Raw genomic sequence first — 19,714 nt, forward strand, 5'->3', positions numbered from 1 at the left:
GAAATGGAAGTTTTTAGTTTACTCTGGTGACCTTACAATATTAAGTGGCTTAATTTAAAAAGTATAAACAAGCATAAAATCCAACTGGAAAATTTGGAAAGGATACACTATTTCTTTAGGAAATGTGCACCAATGACTTTTTGATAAGAAAGCGGACATGGTCCAACAAATTATCAAAGGTGATTTCATGAAGTTTGCTTCTTGGAAATACCACATAAATAATCTTATTTTATGAAAAAGGAAACTGTAGCTTGTGGCAATGAGAGGTAATTGCAGAGGACAAAATTTCCAACAGGACCCACTTTTCTACATTTATGAAGCAATTCATTTGACTCACACCACATGGAAATAAATCTTTCCATTTAATTGAAGATAAAGAGGGCAGTGATGAAAGTGTTGAAACCTCCTCATTTTACTTCCAGGCTCCAAAATCAGAAAATTCCATCTCATATTGAGCATAATTTCTTCCCTGACATTTAGATCTAAATGTCAAGTTGTTCCAAAAATTTTTTTCCTTGATTTTATGGTTCCCAGACTTATTCGGTTGATAAAAACTGTGTCAGCATGATGTTGCCAGAGGAATCTCTAGTATGAGAAAGCGCGTAAGTGCCTAAGGGAGGGAAAAGGGGATAAGAATTCTTGTTACTATGCTAGGATTAAATATGAGAACAAAATTAATATAAGTGTATGCATTTCACTGCAACTCTGGACAGTGTTAGGAGATGCTAAAGAAAGACACAGAATGCATTTGGTGGAGAGACAGCATTAATCCATGGAAGCTCGCCTTTGTCACACATTTCTCATTTGAGAACAAAAAGTGTCATTTTCTTCAGACATTGCTGGGAAAGGAGAGAAAGTAGATTTGAGATCATAGAAGGTGACTGGTGGAAACTGTGATCTCTTTAGTTTTTCATTTTATGGACAAGGAACAAACATCCAAAAAGGTAGGGAGGTTTGTAAAATCACTCGGGGTGCTTGGGAGTGAAAACAGGACCCAAGGGCTCAGAATAAGCACATTAAACATTTTGGGATGAAAACACCATTTCAAGTTCAGACATTTGAACTGTATCTGGAATTCAGATAATTATGATGTAAATATAAAATGAGTTGCCCATTTTCCTGACCTTAATAAGGATAGTAACTTACTTGATGGGACTCCACTAACACATGACTTTAACTTAACTTGCAATGTATATTTTCTCCTCAGTCCCTGCATTCCACCCTTCTACTCCAGGAATACTGATACTGCTGGCAATGTTTAAATATCAGTTTTCCAGTAGCTGAATAGCATTAACTTCAGCAATAGCTAATGAAAGAGTATAAGAAGAATGCATATCTTAGATGGAGAGAAGAATGCTTTCTTTTCCCAAAGATTTATCTGTCTATGCATACAGAGCCAGGGTACCACCAGAGGTGCAGGGCAGTGAGAGTGTTTACCAGAATAGGCAGAATAGGCTGACTGATGTAGTACACAACTGTGGGGAGCAGTGGGCAGGTCAGGAGAGGTCAGGAGAGGTTTGCCATGCTGTGAGGGTCACCTCCCTACCCAGAATCAAACTTGTGCTTTATTTTTAATTTTTGTAGTGCTGTGCTTTAACCCACTGTGCCACCATGGAGGGCCCAAGGCGGTGTTTTCTTAAGGTAGCAGGTAGAGGGAACTCTCCTCTGAGGGACACAGCATTGTGGCCCCACATTGGCCCTCATGCCATTTCTCGCAGTTGGTATGGAAGGCGTGATGCCCAGTAAGGACATGATTGGTATGAGTGAGCTCACCCAGCAGCCCGCCGTGATCAGTGCCATGGACTCACATACTGTCTACCTGAGGAAATGGCAGTCATTTGTGATGAAATTACAAGTGACACTCTCTAGTCTCTATGAGCATTAAGTCCCCAATACTGTCCTGGCTGCTCTGAGTGACAGTCCAGTGAGTGAATCAGTGCCACGCCCACCCACACTTCTCACATGAACTTGAAAAAGGAGTCATTGAATAAATAGCCTCTCTTCCCTCCTTTAATATCCTTGGCTTATTGTAACTCACCTTTTTGTTGCAGTGGGTTGAATTTAGGTCTGGCAAGTACATCTGATGAGTTTTGCTGCACAAAAGAAAAACAAGTCATTTAGACATTAATAGTCTCCTTTTAGTGATGGTCTGCCTTCCCTGACTTCATGATGTCATTGTGATCCTTTATTCCATCTGTCTCACAATTCTCTTTTCAAGAAATTAGATCATTACCTTCTGTATACTTTATTCTGCTTTAATCTATTAGAATATGCCTAAGAGCTTACTTCTAAGGCATTTTTGGCTTTAGTCCTCTTATAACTTTTTTTTTTTTAAGATTTATTTATTTATTCATACAGAACTGGGGTACAGGCCAGAGGCTCAGGGGCGGTGAGAGGCTTCACCAGAGACAGAGTGGGGAGCAGAACAGGCAGATTGACGAAGTACACTGCTGAGGGAAGCAGCGCGCGGGTCAGGAGAGGTCTGGCTCGCCATGTGGTCTCCTCCGGGGCAGGGCGGGAATCGAACTCATGCGGAAGTGGCCTCAGATTCTCAGTGCTGTGCTTTAACCCGCTGCGCCACCAGGGAGGGCCAGTCCTCTTATAACTTTTAACAACAAACTAGGAAACTGTTCTAAAGGACACATTATCTTTTTTTCATGTCTGTCTTACATTTCTTTGGCTTACACATTTATCACTAGTAAAAATGGTGTCTAGGAAAACTTGGTCTCGCTCTTACTCATCTTAGTATTCAACTCTCTTTGTGAACAACACTTCAGTCTTTGATTCAGAAGCTAGCCAGAGTTCAACATTTGAAAAACTGCTTTATCAAACTAAAGTAAAATATTCTAAATAAAGAGCAGGTACTTATTGCAACAGATGAAAAAATGAAGATACAGTATATCCTTTCTCATTCATAAGTTTATCTCCTTACTAATTTAACATCTTATTGCTGAGGGGAGCAGCAGGAGAGACAGGAGAGGTGGGCTGCACCATGGGTAGGGGGTTGACTAGAGGTTGAACTCAGGCCGCAGTGGCTGGCGTAAGCTTGATAGTGTGACACTTAACCAGCTTGGCGTAAGCTTGATAGTGTAACACTCGCCACCAGGGAGACCCCAATTGCCTCTTATTTTAAAAATAAAAATAAGACGCCATTCTGGCCCTGCTGCTCTGAACTTCCAGCTTCAGTCCAGTCACTTGGTCCCCCTTGCTGCAATCTTCACCCACCAGTGATCTCCCCTTTCTCATTGGCTTTTCAAACTCTGTCTTTGCTGGCTCATTCTTCCCAGTCTATGGCCTTGCTCACATACTGCCCACTCAGCTCCTTTATCTGCATCTGGTCCCCACCTTCTCTCTTACAAACCAGGTTCTTAAGAGGATGGCTATCACTTCCTCCTGTCTGGTTCTTTAACCACTTTAATCTCGGTTCCTCTATTTCCTTCAAATTCCCTCAGAAAATTGCAAATACTCATCTTTTCTTCTGCAATGGTACATTTATTTTAAAGTAACTGAGCCTTCTATCCAGCTAACAAAATCCTGTTTTTATCAATTTGATTTGAAAACATAATCAAAGAAAGAATACAAATCCAAGAGAAATATAGCCCTCATGATGGCCATTGCTTTCTGATGATTTGACACTAGAGACAGGGAAAGAAAACACTGTCAGGAATCATCACTTTTGTCTTTGTTTTATTTTACCTTTGGGTATTTTCCCTCTGGTTCTCAATGGAGAAAAATTCTGATTTCCTGCTTTATTGGGTGGGGAGTGACTTAACTCTCTCTGTTACTTTTTTAATGTAGTCACACCTGCTGTAACTTCTATTTTTCTTGAGTAGAGAATGATTCATTAGTGTCATATTTTCTGGTTCAAGGACTTTTAGTTTTTTAAAACATAAAATCAAAATCACAAAATGGTAGTTTCTGCTTTGAGTAACTAATCCAACATTCAATTTTACAGTTGAGAAAATTGGAAACTAAAGGTACTAAGTGACTTTCCAAAGATCATAAGGTCAGTTGGTTACTGACTCAGAAATACAGAGAAGGTTCATAGGACACGGGCCACTAATCTCTAATTCACAGCTGTGACCTCCACTATGAAATGCAGACTCAGCACAACGCTTTAATGTCAGAGGCTATTTTCCGCACAGACTTTTATTCCAGAAGGTTATATTATCCCTTCTAAATTCTCTAAGTATCCAGGAAAGTCATGATACACTTAAGAGAGTTAACTTTTATCTAGTACAGAAATCTTTCCTTTCTGAAAGTCCCTAGGTATCTTACTAAAAGACAAAGATCTAACTCATACAAGTACTTGTGTTTCTAATTATACTTCCATAAATGAGTTGTACTTTTGTAGCAAAGTAAGAAATAGGAATCCTTTTCCATACAAACAAATGTCAATGTGTAGATTTAGAAGCTAAAACTTAAAGAGACAAAGTCAGTTTTACCAAACGAAAGAAAGAAAATTCAAAGGAGCATTTAATATATTAGAAGTTAACTAAGGTCTTCCTCTACTTTTCTGGGGAAGGAACAGTGAGCTACAGAAAGTCCAGGGTGTCAGGCAGAGAAAAGGGCCTTACTTCTTAGCATTGGGAAACACATCAAACTCAGTAAAGTGATATTGGTCTATAGCGCCCACAGACCTCCATGCTTGAGTATCCTGGTAGCTTTCCCTATCTCCTCATTCATTCACTTATCCACTCCCTCACACAGCAACTCTTTAATTAGTATTGACCATATCTGACCATATTTGTATCTGGCACTGTGCCAGATACAAAAATTATAATGATGATAAGAACTTAAGAGATTTATGGCAAAGTGGATTTTCTGTAGGAATACAGAAGAAAAAAATGTAAAACTGGAACTTCATGCATCAGACCAATGGCAGTAGAGATAATTACCTTCGATGGTGGCTTCAAAGAACTTAAAGGAGACAACTTGTTGAACAGCAGTTGTCGTAACTGTAAGAGCAACAAAAAATGTTGAGAAGATACATATATGCAATCATTTAGACAAGTCAAGAACAAAACTGCAGGTTGGAATTGTTATTTAATGGTATTTCCTAGAAGCATGTCATTGACTATGACCATGGATATATGATAGGATTTATTTTCTCAGACTCTTACTCAGCCTATAAATAAAACTAGAATTAAACAAAGAATAACAGAACCAAAAGCCATAATAATTCAGATTCTAGCAATTAGGAAGAATTGTTATAAACTGAATTAATTTTTCAAGCAGTTTCCTAACCATGTGAATGACTCAAATAAGAATTATTTAGTTAATCAAGAACCTAAGTGGTCTTTACAAACAAAGGTTTTGTGATGTGCAACAATTGTGCCAATTATAAAATATTCTTATCTTCTTATTAACTGAAGACTAACTCCATTAGCTTATTGTCTTATGCCTCCCAACAGAATTGTTAGATGCCTATGAAAAAATAACAAAATGAGATTACTTAACAATTTTTTTCTATCGTCTTTTACTTATACTGGTCACTCTTCATTAGAAATTTTCTTTGATATTAGGAGCTACTTAATATTTACCATATGAAACTCTAGAATTATAAAAGTAGAAATGTATTTAAGCATACTCTATGTAATAGATAAATTATTGCATTCACATTTTTAAAAAGATTTCTTTATTTATGCATACAGAACTGCGGTACAGGCGAGAGAGGCAGGGGAGGTGAGTGGATTCCCCAGAGACAGAGTGGGGAGCAGAACAGGCAGACTGATGAAGTACACTGCTGAAGGGAGCAGCAGCAACCAGGATACTCAAGAATGGAGGTCTGTGAGTGCTGAGGGGAGCAGTGGGCAGGGCAGGAGAGGTCTGCTGCACCATGTGGGTCACCACTGAAGCAGCTGTTGCTCGCTTGCAGTGCAGTGCTGTGCTTTAACCCATTGTGCACCAGGGAGGCCCCAGATAAACTATTTAAAGGAATGACAGGGGTAACCAGGAATTCATCCCTATGGAAAGTACTTTTTCTCTGAAATTATTGCCAAACCATAATGAAAGTTGGAAAAATTAAAGATGAAACAATTTCTTTTTCTACAACATTATATGATGTGATTGGTTGTAGATAAGCATTGCTATCAGCAGTGAATGTTTAGTTCTCTTATTTCCTGTCTGAACTTATAATTCTCTAATTTTATAGAATTTTATTATAAAAGCGCCAGTAATTCAGCCTTTTACTATATGAATAAGGGCCCCAGAACTGAAAAAGAGAAAGGAAAAGGTTAGATTACTAGTTTAAGGGCCAAAAAGAGCAATAAATATACATACCTTACTGTCCAAGAGCAATCCAAAACATAAGATGAAAAACCCCTTCAGAAAAGTAATAAATCACATGTATTACCTTTTTATCAGAAACAAATGTATTCACATTTAGCATTCCTGTATTATAGCTCACAAATTTAAAGGTGTTTTCTTGTTTTTTTTTTCACAAATGGATGGTTGGCTCTTGAAGGAAGACCACTATGTCACCTCCACAGGGCCTGATAGAACACAGTACCCAAAAATATTTTTTTTGAATGCACAAACAAATAAAGCATTCAGTGAATAAACTTCTAAATGCAACCAGAATTTTGTTTCCTTTGGGTCATCCTAAACACAAAACCCTAAGCCTCCATTTGTGTATTTTATCTTTCTTGAGACCAGGCAGTTAACAGAAATATACTGAGCAGCAGGTACTGAGTGGGGGACCCAGTATCAGCAGCCTTTCTCCCAAGTCCAGGCCATGGGCCTTGATTCTCCTTATCAGAGCACCCTTAGTGGGTACTTGGTTAGACAACATCTTGCCACAGGCCAGCCCTCAACAGAATCTCCCTAAACCTAAACATTAGGTCATGCTACCCACCTAATCATTCACTGTGCCAAATCAGGTAGAGACCCTACTGCTTAGGAAACCCCTATGAGTGTTTACTCTGTGCCAGGATGTATGCTAAGTGCTAAGCGTTCTCATTTAGACCTCACATTTACTCTATGATCTAGTAATATTATCATTCCTCTTTAAGAGACGAAAGAATTAAGGGAAAAGAAAGATAAATAATTTGTTAAAGATGATACAATTGATAAAGTGAACCCAAGTGACGATATGACTCCAGACCTCTATTAAGCTCCAGAGCTCAAAGGCTCCACATTTTCCCCTGGACCACTGTCTAAGGTAGCAGAGAGGAACTTCGCTGAGTCAGGATTGATGACTCTTCTGGATTCATCAAAGACTAAGGATTGCTTTGTCTACCTGTTTTCTGCACTCTGTGATTTTGATATGTAAAACCATTCTTTGTATAGGAGTTGACAAACATTTTCTGTGAAGTGTCAGCGAGTGGGTGAGGCTTTGCAGGTCATGCAGTCTCTTGCAACTACTTAGCTCTGCCATTGCAGCAAAAGCAGTCAGGGACCATATGATACATTGAGAGGATACCCATGGCCCTGGGTGTGGCTGTTTTCCAATAAAACTTTAGTAAAAAGAAAATGTTTACATCAATTCACAGCCTCTACTCTATTGCACTCTTAAGGGCTTTCTTTGCTCCATTCAGAACAAACAAGTACTTATTTCAATTTATTTCTTTCTCAGAGGTGTCCTTTCTCAGAGGTCTATACAAGGGAAAGAATACTGAATCAGTAGTGAGAGGGGCTGATGTTAGCTATGCGATCTCTAACAAATTTAAACCAATGGAGTACATGGCTAAAACACTAATATTCTGCTCCCATATAAGAGTAAGTTGGGGGAAATTTGAATATTTTATTGTTTATTTAATTCACTGTTTGTAGGCAGTTTTGGTTAGTCTTGCTGGAAGCAAAATGAGATAAACTCCAAGGCAATCTTACCCTCAGATCTCTATAATTATTCTAGGTTCCTGACAGTATAATAGGTTATTCTTATTAATCTTACCTGGAATGCATTGAGCAATGCAAAAACAACATGCCAAGCCAGATTCTGGCTGTCCACCATTGTCCCTATGCCAAAGGCCCAGGTGAGCCCCAGCAGAGGGGTCAGAATGAGGAGGCTCTTTCCCATGCGAATGACAATGGCCTTGTCATCCTGACTCAGTCTTTCTCCAACAGGGGATCTCCAGAGTTTCATGAGAACTAACAACACCACAGCCAAGTTCACAACCACAATAGCCAGTGCAGGAACAGCAAAGGCCAACAGAGGTTTGCTTTCGTCAGACCAGTTAAGCCAACACACATCTTTTCTTTTGTACTCATTACTGGGTTGTGTGACTGCAATTGTGATGACTGATATGATAAAAGGACACCCATAGCCCAGACAGAACCCAGCAGCTACCATCAAGGGCATGGCCATGTGATGGAACACAAAGAGGATGCGATAAGCCAGCAGGGCACCGAGTGTAAGCATCCAAAAGAACAAGGAGAGGTAGAAAAAGTGTGTAAAGAACACTGCAGCTATGCAGACTCCAGAGGGGTTTGCTGAGGTGTCCACGGTGGCGGCAACGATAAACCAGACATCAGCAATCAGGAGGCACAAGACTATGTTCACCATGCAAATATGACGTGTGTGTGATGTCTGGCTTTTTTTGACCTGTTTCCAAAACAGAGCCTCAATGATCAGGCATAAGATGAGGCTTCCAATGGAGATGCCCAATCCCACAAACGTGATCCATTTCACAACAGGGAGGATGGCAGGAGGGACAAAGGGCGACATCAGCATGGAGAAGGAGGTCAGGTGAGTACATCGACACAGCACCGAGTCTTGAGTTTCATTCACTAGGTGACAGCCGGCAACGTTCCACTGCAAGTGACTGAAATCCCAAAACACACAATGGGGATGGCTCAGGTTTGCCTCTATCTTGGAAAAAATCAGAAAAATTTCATTTATGGAATAGTTTTGAATGATGGTGGATATCACAGGCCCATTGACCTGAGCATTTCCATTTTTGGCAATAGGTAGAATGTTCCCTAGGGTCAGGGAGGCCATGCTGATGATAGCTTCTGGAAGGGACCTCTGGAATTGATCTGACTCAATTAACACGCGGCCTCTGATAGGAAAAGAGTTATTTTTTTGAAAAATTTCCGTGTGATAGTTGTAACCTTTCTTGATTTGGCTCTCAGACACAGGAATCCCTTTCCAGTTAATGAATTTCCGAGAAAAATTTAGAGGAAGAGCTGTTGGATGTACCAGAGTGCTAATGTTTTCCAGTGCCTCTAGCAACCTTGAGCCGGCATGTTCTTCCTCCCTCTGTAACACTGTCCAGTTAGTCACTGATGCCGAATTAAGGATATGATCAGCTATATTGATGATATCCTGAAATATAAGAATGAAAGCCAGTTGGCATTTTGAGTACACAGACATGAGAAATAAGAGTAATAGTATTCAGTATTAGTATTCAGTCTAAGAAGACCGAACTGAGAATTGGTTCAGCTGAAGACCATACTAAAACTCATCAATGAAATTCAGCTCAGCTTCTGCTGAGACACTTTGGTTAGGAAACCTGGGTCACAGTCACCCCATAAACTCCAAGACTGGAGAACTCTGGGCATTCTGCACGGAGGAGAAAGAATCCTGACATAGGGGTGGCACTCGTCTGCATTTTCTCCCTCTTGAGAGGGCAAACATGACTGAATCACCACCTAGGCTGAGCCTCAGAGAGACATTACTTTATTTTTCCTTAAGTTTTATTTATTTATGCTTACAGAACTGGGGTACAGGCCAGGGGTGTGGTGGGTGAGAGGATTCACCAGAGACAGAGTGGGGAGCAGAACAGGCAGATCTACGAAGTACACTGCTGAGGGGAGCAGCGGGCGGGTCAGAAGAGGTCTGCCACGCCATGTAGTCATCTCCGGGGCAGGTGGGAATTGAACTCATGCGGAAGTGGCTTTAGCTTCTTAGTGCTGTGTTTTAACCTGCTGTGCCACCAGGGAGGGCTGAAAGACATTACTTTTAGCTGCCTTCCCATACTATATTAATTGTCTCACACCAGAATTTTCTAAATTCATGTCATGGGCATGATAAGTTTTAATTCACATGTATTTATGATTTTTGTTTAATAAGGAGACCATAAAGCAAAAAAATTCTTAAAACTGGATTGGGACAATAAGGATGTACTGATGGTATGTTTCAGAGTCAGTCTTAGTCTGAGCTATTCCTTTTCCAAAAAGCTCCTTGAAAGTTGATACTTGCTCCCACACAGCAATCTCTCTTTCTTATTGTTCTCAGGCATCCCTAAGGGAATCTGCTTGTGTCTCTAGCTGTGTCCTCTTTTCCTCCTATGGGACAGTGGTTTTGAGTGAGCTCTTTAAGCACAGGCAGACCATACCTCCATGGTTGAATTAGACACCCTGAAGAGATTCACCAGTGACAGGGATGAAACACTACCCAGAATTGACACTACTGAAGCCAGATTCCCAGCTGTGGTCAACAGGTCCTTCTGGATGATGACGGAAAGATGGCGCACCATAGACGACACAGCTGCTTCAGTGGCATTGCCAGCCAGCACACTGAAATTCTAGAGGCAACATGATTACCCGTTCTAGACAACAATACAATGCTGTGTTTTATCAAAGTTAAGTTGGGTTTTGGTCATACATAGAAACAGTTTGTATGGTGCTTTGTAAATGGGTAACTATATAAAAGTGATAACAGTGGCGGTCAGTCAGGACTTCCTATTTGGTAGACACAGCCCTAGATACTTCCCCAGGGATTCACTGATTTAATCCTTTATTCCCCTTTGGGGGATGAACTATTAGAAGATATTTCCATAAAAATTATCGGCTTTATTATATAGAAACTTATGTTTAGTGACTTCCCTGCTAGGAAATGGTAAGGTGAAGTCTACTGATCCTAAGCCCTTGTTTATCTCCATTAATTGCACTGAGAAATCCTTGCAGGGTACAAGCTAGAGCCACATGTACAGAGATGTGACTACACTTTGTCACTGTACACTTTACCTCTTCCTTGAGACACTTCCGCTATCCACTAAATAGGGCTAGTTTGGAAGGCAACATAGAAGGCAGATCCCTTTCCCATCAAAACCAGCCAGTCCACAGCCCAGCTCCCACCTATTTCTCTTTCTGCTCTTCTTCACTGAGAGGGCCATTTTCTGGCTAGGCACCAGTATTGCTGCCCCCACACCCTGAGGTAAATGTAGATTCATGTTCAGCTACTGTCTAGTTATGACGTGTGTCTAATACTGAGGCAAAGAAAGCAAGATAGGCCCACTAAAGGAAAAGTAAACATTTTATTGGCTCTTGGTAAATACTGTTCTAGGACTTTCTGGCACTGTAGCAGGGTGTCTGGGATATTTCTGTTCAAGGTGGAGATCTGTTTGCAGACTCATGTCTTTGATATGGTCTTAGAGACCTACTTTCCTGCAACTCATATTCTAACTCCTTGCCACTTGTTCCCACTTTTCTACCTATTTTGTCTTAAGTGCATGAATCTTACTAAGTGAATATCACGTGGAGGTCATGACCTGGGACTGGAAATTCAGTGGCCATGCTTCTAGTTCAACACTATTGTTATCAGAGGGACTCTTTGTCTTCTACTTCCTGATCTCTGAAAGGAAGCTGGTAACCAAGGTAACCCTTAAGATGCATTTCAGTTCTGTCATTCTATTTGGTCATTTCTGACTGCCTTACTCCCTTCTTTAATTTCCCTCAAATACACTAAATCTCTGGCACTTTCACTTGGATGCTTGATTTCAAGGTTTCTTGGAGATCTGATGCCTCCTTATGTTTCATCCTTATACCATCTCTCCGAGACCTCTTCACTGATTCACTGTTCTGCAGCAAAACTGCATTTCCCGAACTTCTCAGCTGTCACTTAGATTGGCTACTCATGCCCACATTTTGAGGGTTTACAAGAGCCTGATGTCACCCCCAACTTCTTTGTCCTGGTCAATGCATCAGTTTTATCAATCTATCTTGTTATGCTAACTGGGAGATGTCTACTGTGAAACTCAAAACCGGGGGAAATCTGCAAGGTGAAAATTCTTTACCTTCTTGAGTTCCTCCAGTTGAGAGAGCACACATGTCTCCCTCAGGACCTGCCACCCAGAGTGCTGGCATCTGGCTGTAATGGTCCCAGTGTAGCCACTGCTACAGGGAAGAGTATACTCATCATTCTTGGAGCCAAATCCAAAGACAATGCTGTTACAGTGGGCTGGAAAAGAATGGAAATGTAAGAGGACTGTGTCTCTCGAATATCGTTGCACTCTGTAAACCATGACAGTGCCTTTGAAATATTACTTTTGAAGACAAAACTCAGAAACAATTCAGGAGTTGGAGAAATTGGTCTTTGAGCCTCACTTGATCATTTCTGATGTCCCACTGCCCCTTCCCATGACCCAGGATAATCTCTATGCCCATTGCCTAATGTGCACAAACCACTTCACAGTTAATGGGCTGTCAACTAGAAAGTATAAGGTAAAAATATTATATCACTCCCAGTAAATATTTTCACTCTTCAAAGGAATGCTGGGAGATCTTTGAAACACTATGGAATGACAGGCAATTGTATGTGCAGATGATAGGTCCTTTTGAACCCATTTAAAATAGCTTCTGACATTGTGACCAGTCACTTGTTCCTCTTGCAGCTGACCCTTAATAACAGATTCTAACCATGATTGGGATGGAAAATGGACCTGAATGGAAAAATCCACAAGGGTTGTGATTTTTGCCTAGATATTTTGGATACTAAATATTTGATGAATAATTGTTGTTGGGAAAAGAAGTGGCATGAATTCTGGTAGAAAGGTTTAAGCTTGAATTAAAAGGGGGAAAGGAAAAGAAATATACGTGAAGAAAAAAATTAGAGTATGGGTGTGCATGTGAACCCATGTGGTGTGTGGGTGTGGTTGTGCGTGTGGGTGTGTGGGTGTATTAAAGACCTGCATGCATGAATTCTTTCCTTGGGTTATGATTTAGAAATATGTCAGTCCCAGAGCTATTTCAACATGTATGCCAGTAAACTACTGCTGAATCATTTCCCTCAGAGCCTGCAGTAAAATTAATCTTCCACAATGTTTACACAGAAAGGTAGGGATCAGGTCAGGGATTACCAGGGTTCTGAAATACTAAGTTAGAATCAAGTTTCATCACTGTCCGTGTGGGGATGGAGGTGTTGGGAAGGGGAGTATTTCAGCAAAGTCAGTTTTAAAACAATTCTGTATGAAAAACTTCTTTAAGCTACTTTCTGAAGAGGTGCAAGGGCTACTAACTAAAGGACTCTCAAGTTAAACAGAGGGTGTGAATGCAGCATTACCTTTTGCAAACACTCTGAAAGAGCCATCTTCCAGTGGAAACAGCTTTTGAAGGCCTGCCTTCGCCTTTTCAGCCACCTGTTCAATGGCTGACAGCAGCTCAGATGTGCTGCTGGAACCAATGACTTCATACCCAGCAATGATACTTCCACCCCTGTAATGATTATGGGAAGAAAAATGATATTGACTCACTAAACCATTCAGGGGCTACTCTGTGCGCATTGGAGCTTTATGAATAAAACAAAGTGATTTGGTCTCTACCTCCATGGAGAATACTAGGCACATGAGAAAGAGAAATCTTTCTACATATATAATTACATTTTTTAAGAGTTAGTTATCAATCTACCTTATTTATGCATACAAGAACTGGGTACAAGCCAGAGGTGCAAGGGGTGAGAAGATTCATCAGAGACAGAGTGGGGAGCAGAACCTGGAGACTGATTGAGATATACTGCTGAGGGGAGCAGCAGGCAGGTCAGGAGAGGTCTGCTGTGCCATGTGGGTCAGTTCCCTGGCTGGGGATCAAACTCGCACTGCAGTGGCTGCAGACAGCTTCATAACACCATGCTTTAACCCATTGCATCACCATAATTTAAATTAATTAAAAATATTATTAAGTGTTTTGAAGTAGAGTTGTAAGAGGCTAATTTCTAATAAGTTTGGTCAGGAAGGGATTCTCTCTTCAGAGGGTCTTTGAAATTGAGACTTACAGGTTGAGTTCAATGCAAAGAACACTGGTGCAACATGACAGCATATGTGAAGGTCTTGAGGCAAGAAAATGCCATGAGTTTGACAAACGTAAGATGAGCATGACCCCAAGTCAGTGAGTAAGAGAGAGGTGAGTAGGAGGTAATATTAGAGAGATATTCAAGAGCTGGAAAATAGAAGACCTTAGAGCTTGAATTTTATTTTTTTATTAAAAGGTCTTTGTTAACAAGGGAGTAGAAATGATCATCTTTCCAACTTAAGAGAATCACTTTGGCTGCTGTATAGAAAACAGATTGAAGAGTGGGAAACAGGAAGACTAGTCAGGAAAGAGGTGGCAGTGGCTGGAACTAGTAGGGTAATAGCACTTGTGGTAATAAGTAGCCAGATACATGTTGCTTTTGAACATAGAGCCAGAGGGCTCACTAATGGAGCAACTTTTGGGTGTGGGAGAAAGAAATCAGTCAAGAAGGATTCAAGAATAGAAAAGCAGATTGTAGTATATTTGTAACACAGAGTAGAGCTGAACAATGAAAAGGAAGCAAAAATGGGAACTTAGAAAGGCAAGGATGAATCTCAAAGACTTTGGGCTGTCTGAAAGAAGCTAGACACAAAACATTACACTGGGTGATTTCATCTGTAGAAAGTTCTAATATAGGCAAGACTAACCTATGAGGATAAAAGTAAGATCGGTGGTTATTTTGAAGAAGGGAAAGATGAGTATAAAGATTAACTGGGAAGGAACAAAGGGAAATTTGGAGTTGATAGAATGTTTTGTCTTGATAAGAGTTGGTTTGTACAGTATTTGTCAAAATTGATTGAACTGCCCACTTAAGGTTTGAGCTTATCACTGTATGTAAATTACACCTTCATAAAATAAATTAAAACAAGACTCCGAATTTTGTGTTTATACAAATGAAAGACTAGCATTCCTGTACTGAGGAAGACAGTGAGAAATCAGTTAAAAGTTAGGATGAGGGCCCTCCCTGGTGGTGCAGCGGGTTAAAGCACAGCACTAAGAAGCTAAAGCCACTTCAGCTTGAGTTCACTCCCTGCCTGCCCCAAAGGTGACACACATGGCTTGGAGACCTCTCCTGACCAGCTCGCTGCTCCCCTCAGCAGTATACTTCGTCGATCTACCTGTTCTGCTCTCCACTCTGTCTCTGGTGAATCCTTTTACCACTCCTGCACCTCTGGTGTGTACCCCAATTCTGTATGCATAAATAAGTAAATATAGAAAAAAATTAGGGTGAGGCAAATTGCAGAGACCCTGCTTTAGATATGTTACATCTAACATGCTAGTGAATTTTCAAGAGGCAATGTTAAATAGACAGTTGGGAATTCCGGACTGGAGTGTAGGAGAGAAGCCAAAATCAAGGAATAGGTTTAGAAACTTTCAGCATAAAGATGGTCCTTTAATCCATGAAAGTCATTGAGATTCTGTTAATTAATAAGTTAATCCTGCAGGGCCCTCCCCAGTGGTGCAATGGGGTTAAAGCTTTATAGCTATCTGCAGCCAGTGCAGCATGAGTTCCATCCCAGGCCAGGGAGCTGACCCACATGGCACAGCAGATCTCTTCTGTCCTGCCTACTGCTCCCCTCAGCAGTATATTTCAGTCCACCTAACTATTCTGCTCTACACTCTGTCTCTGGTGAATCCTCTCACCCCCTACCATATATCTGGCCTGTACCCCACTTCTTGTTTGCATAAGTAAATAAATCTTAAAAAAAAAAGTTAATCCCGCAGTAACTTTATTGGGTAAACACTGTATTATCTGTTTTGGAGATATGGAAACTGAGTTAGAAAGACAAATTGTGCTGGTAAATTATCAATTATTAATTAATGGATTAAAGCCTCTGATGTTCCAAGCTCAAGATATTATGTGAATGCCACTCATAATCTAAAAATCAAATAGAAGATTTAGACTGCAAAAACCATCATGTAGAGATGGTTCCAATGTCTTTGCATTTATATAGCTATTCTATCTTGTTTTAGAAAATTGTTTATAAAGTATTTCTCTGTCTATTATTTCATTGCATTTCATAAAGTTAAATCAACTTACAGAGACATTAATAATCTTTTAGATAAGTAAATTTAGATAATGAAAGATTAAGATTTACTTGAAATCATACATGTAAAAGTAAAATATAAATGCTTATATTATATAGATTTATGCCTTTTAAAAAATGATTTACTTTATTTATGCATTCAAGGACTAGGGCATAGGATGAGGGGTGTGGGGGGAGAGGGTTCACCAGGAACAGACTGGGAACAGAACAGGTGGATCTACTGAAATACACTACTGAGGGGAAGCAGCTGGTGGCGGTTGTAGAGGATTGAGCTCATGTCATTGTGGCTGTTGATAGCTTGATAGTGCTGAGACTTTAACCCCTGAACCACCAGGGAAGACCCTAAGCCTATTTTTTTGCTGTGATTTTTTTACAAACTATTGGAGACAGCTTGTAACACACATGAAGGAATGTGACTTAGAAACAGAAATAGAAAATTAGGATCAAGAAATAGAAAAATATAAATGTTGAATAAGTTTTGATAGAATGCTCAATTGCAAAATATTGAATTTCAATTGTGTCCATGAGTTTAATAAGAATCAAGTTAAGAGGAAATACAATTAGTTATGTAGATCTTATTACTTAAATAAAGCTATACTTTTTCCTAATGCCGAATTAGAAAAAAAAAATTATCTCTATGGACCTTTATATAAGAACACCAGATGACTTACAGAATAATATTGAGAAGAGTATATTTATAGGAAATGCTGCTGAAAATTTTCTATAGCATATGTTAAAAATAATTGTGAAAAAAAAATATGTAAGATGTCAAATTTTCTGACCTCTAAGCCACTTCTATCAAGCAGACAAATAAAAGTTGGTAACCGATACACACATGACTAGCTAACCAACTAACTTTGGAATTAAAGCATCAACAAAAGGGTAATTTACTAAATATCACTTTATTTGCTGTAGACAATGAATACCAGGTTTGGAACTACAGTGTACACATGCTATCTACATAAATATATATTTCACCCAACTCTCCCTTTTGGCCCCAAGTTATATAACATCATGACCCCAATCTCCATCCCTCGCTCTTGCCGTTACAGGAACATAATAACCTTCTGCTTCCTTCCAAGTTCTGCCTTACTACTGTGTGCTAGTAAGTCAAGTCTCTGGTCTGTAGCTTTGAGTCATTCAATAATCAAGTTCCTGACTCATTTAAATGAAAACTAGTCTTTCTACCATAGACTTCTTAAGTGTCACAGACTTTTCTCCTGTTTTACTAAGAATCCTACTAGAAAGACTATGGATAACCTGTTTTCTGTCAAGGTCATCAGGAACAGTGCTAAACATTCTGCACAACTAATACACAAGGGAATCAATCAGTGACCTTCCAAAGTTCATTGTATTACTTACCGAAACTGGGAGACATGCACTGACTCAAAACCTTGAATTCCTATGTATGCTTCTTTAAGCTTACAAAAAGAACAAAAGATAATATATTGATCTTTGTCCCCACATAAGGAAAAAATATGAGTAAAAAAAAAAAAGGTGAAGTCAATAAATAAAACAATGGAGGGACTGAGCTAAGAAATAGACACAGAATATTATAAAACTGTGGTTAAAATGAAAGCTAAAATTGTACACACACACTGTTTAATTTTCAGGGTGGTAATAAGGAAGCAAGAACCAACTGCTTAAAGGATAAATTTGGTACAAAATAATATAGTAAGTTCACTCAAAATCTATTTTGTCCAAGAATAAGCATTAATTTCTATAGACACTGAGGCTAAATTTTTCTGTACCTGTGAAGTACCTGTGATGATTTCTGTTGGAATGACACCTGCTCTATCATCCTAGGAAGAAGTACCTTGACTAACATTAACTGGTTTCAATCATGAAGTCCAGAATGTTTGCTCAATAATAATTCTCTTTTGCTACTTACAAGAGACAATTCTTTGTGGAACAAATCACAAATATTAATAGTTGAGCTTAAATCTTAAAAATTTTCTTTTAACAATTAAAAAAAAACATAAAATAGACAAGAAGTCTTGGTACAGTATTGCCCAAATAAATATGCAGAATTGGCCACCACACAAATGGAGAGAAGTCAACTGCTAAATTCTCAAAGAAAGAAAATACTCAAAGTACATCAGTTATGAAAAAAGCAATTAACTGCTCTATAATAATAACACATTGAAAATAAATAATTAAGAATATATATTAAACATGCTGAATTGAAAACATCTGAACTTAGGTTTAGTCAACAACTTAATAATTAGAAAGTGCTTACTTTAAGTTCAATTTCCGTTGTATAATTGGAGTATAGGGCAGAGGATGAATTTAAGAGGTCGTTTGTAAATCTCTCATTAATTTTAAAAGTGCCCCACACCTCTATGGGAAATGAAAATATATAGTTGTAAAAATTTATAGTTATAAAAATTATTTACTTGACTTTATTACAGCACAAAATTATGTGAGTACTATTTTAGAGCCCATCTATTCAATAGTGATATTTCCATTTCTTTTTATAATGAATGTCCACCTAAAACAATATAAGATAGAAACCTAAAAGCAGGATTTTCAATGGTGGATTGGAACAATAATTGGAAAGTGTTTGTAATCAAAACAACCTTATAAAGAAGTATAACCATTCATGTGGTTAAAAAAAAGCATCACTGGCCCTCCCTGGTGGCACAGCGGGTTAAAGCACAGCACTAAGAAACTAAAGCCACCTCTGCATGAGTTCGATTCCCGCCTGCCCCCGAGGTGACTACATGGCGAGGCAGACCTCTCCTGACCCGCCCGCTGCTCTCCTCAGCAGTGTACTTCGTAGATCTGCCTGTTCTGCTCCCCACTCTGTCTCTGGTGAATCCTCTCACCCTCTGCATCTCTGACCTGTATCCCAGTTCTGTACGAATAAATAAATAAATCTTAAAAAAAAAAATTAAAAAAAAAAAGCATCACTTACCACTGAAATCTACCCCTTATAGGCATTGAGCTTAAATGTTGTCCCATAAAATTTTTGTTAAATAAAAAATACTACTTCCTTAATTCTTGCTTTCCCATCACTGGTTATTGTCTGCACTAGGCTAGCTCAAAACCTGTTTTTCCTTCATTTAGAACCTAATCAAATGCACCTTCTTTCAAGTCCTTCCCCAGATGCAGATTCTTTCCCTCATCTGAGTTTCTACAATAGCGTATTCATACTTTCTTGTACCTGTGTATCTATCTGCCACATAGATGTGTTCCCTACTACTACCTTGGGAAGGCCCAAATGATTGTTATCCCTGTCTGACCCATCTTTGTATCCTTTGAAAATGGATCAGGTGTGGATCATCTTTCAAAAGGTAGGCTTGCTCAAACTTTACTGAAAAATTCCATTGTCCTTTCTTTTCACTGGCTTCCTTAACTAGTTTGCTAATTCAAGTTTAACAAAAGCAATGTTCTATTGTGAGTACCCAGAATTTGCCCCAGGCCTGGCTATAGTAATTGTGCTTAATGAATGCATGTTGCCTTAACCTGAGCTCTGGGAAGGGAAGACAGGGATACCCAGGAGGGCTGGGCTATTGTAGGTCCTCCACACTCTGCCCGGCTCTTCCAAAATCAGAGCTTCCAGATCATTGTGTAGTCTTAAGGGAAACTTCTTGGAGTCCATTAAGTCTCATATCATTCACTTGACTAACCTCACTATCCACAGAACATAAACCTAAGCCAATGGTAGCTTCCTCGGCTTCCACTCTGTTTCCTAAGTTAAATTTTTTTTTTTT

At 39.4% G+C, this 19,714-nt stretch overlaps 1 protein-coding gene across 1 annotated transcript in view; it reads right to left on the reverse strand.

The window, feature by feature from the left end:
• Window positions 1-536: 536 nt before the first annotated feature.
• ADGRF1 (adhesion G protein-coupled receptor F1) overlaps window positions 537-19,714 on the reverse strand; it is a 25,363-nt gene continuing 6,185 nt past the window's right edge. The window contains exons 5-14 of the mRNA XM_004673549.1: window positions 18,238-18,338; window positions 17,361-17,419; window positions 13,226-13,377; window positions 11,961-12,124; window positions 10,281-10,469; window positions 7,895-9,268; window positions 6,283-6,324; window positions 4,899-4,958; window positions 2,039-2,093; window positions 537-610 (exon numbers count right to left, since the gene is read on the reverse strand). Coding sequence (XP_004673606.1) covers window positions 537-610; window positions 2,039-2,093; window positions 4,899-4,958; window positions 6,283-6,324; window positions 7,895-9,268; window positions 10,281-10,469; window positions 11,961-12,124; window positions 13,226-13,377; window positions 17,361-17,419; window positions 18,238-18,338 — 2,270 coding nt within the window. The remainder of the gene's footprint in view (window positions 611-2,038; window positions 2,094-4,898; window positions 4,959-6,282; window positions 6,325-7,894; window positions 9,269-10,280; window positions 10,470-11,960; window positions 12,125-13,225; window positions 13,378-17,360; window positions 17,420-18,237; window positions 18,339-19,714) is intronic.

Source organism: Condylura cristata, unplaced genomic scaffold (genome assembly GCF_000260355.1).
Source record: "Condylura cristata isolate star-nosed mole 26May11 unplaced genomic scaffold, ConCri1.0 scaffold00001, whole genome shotgun sequence".
Lineage (NCBI taxonomy): Eukaryota > Metazoa > Chordata > Mammalia > Eulipotyphla > Talpidae > Condylura > Condylura cristata.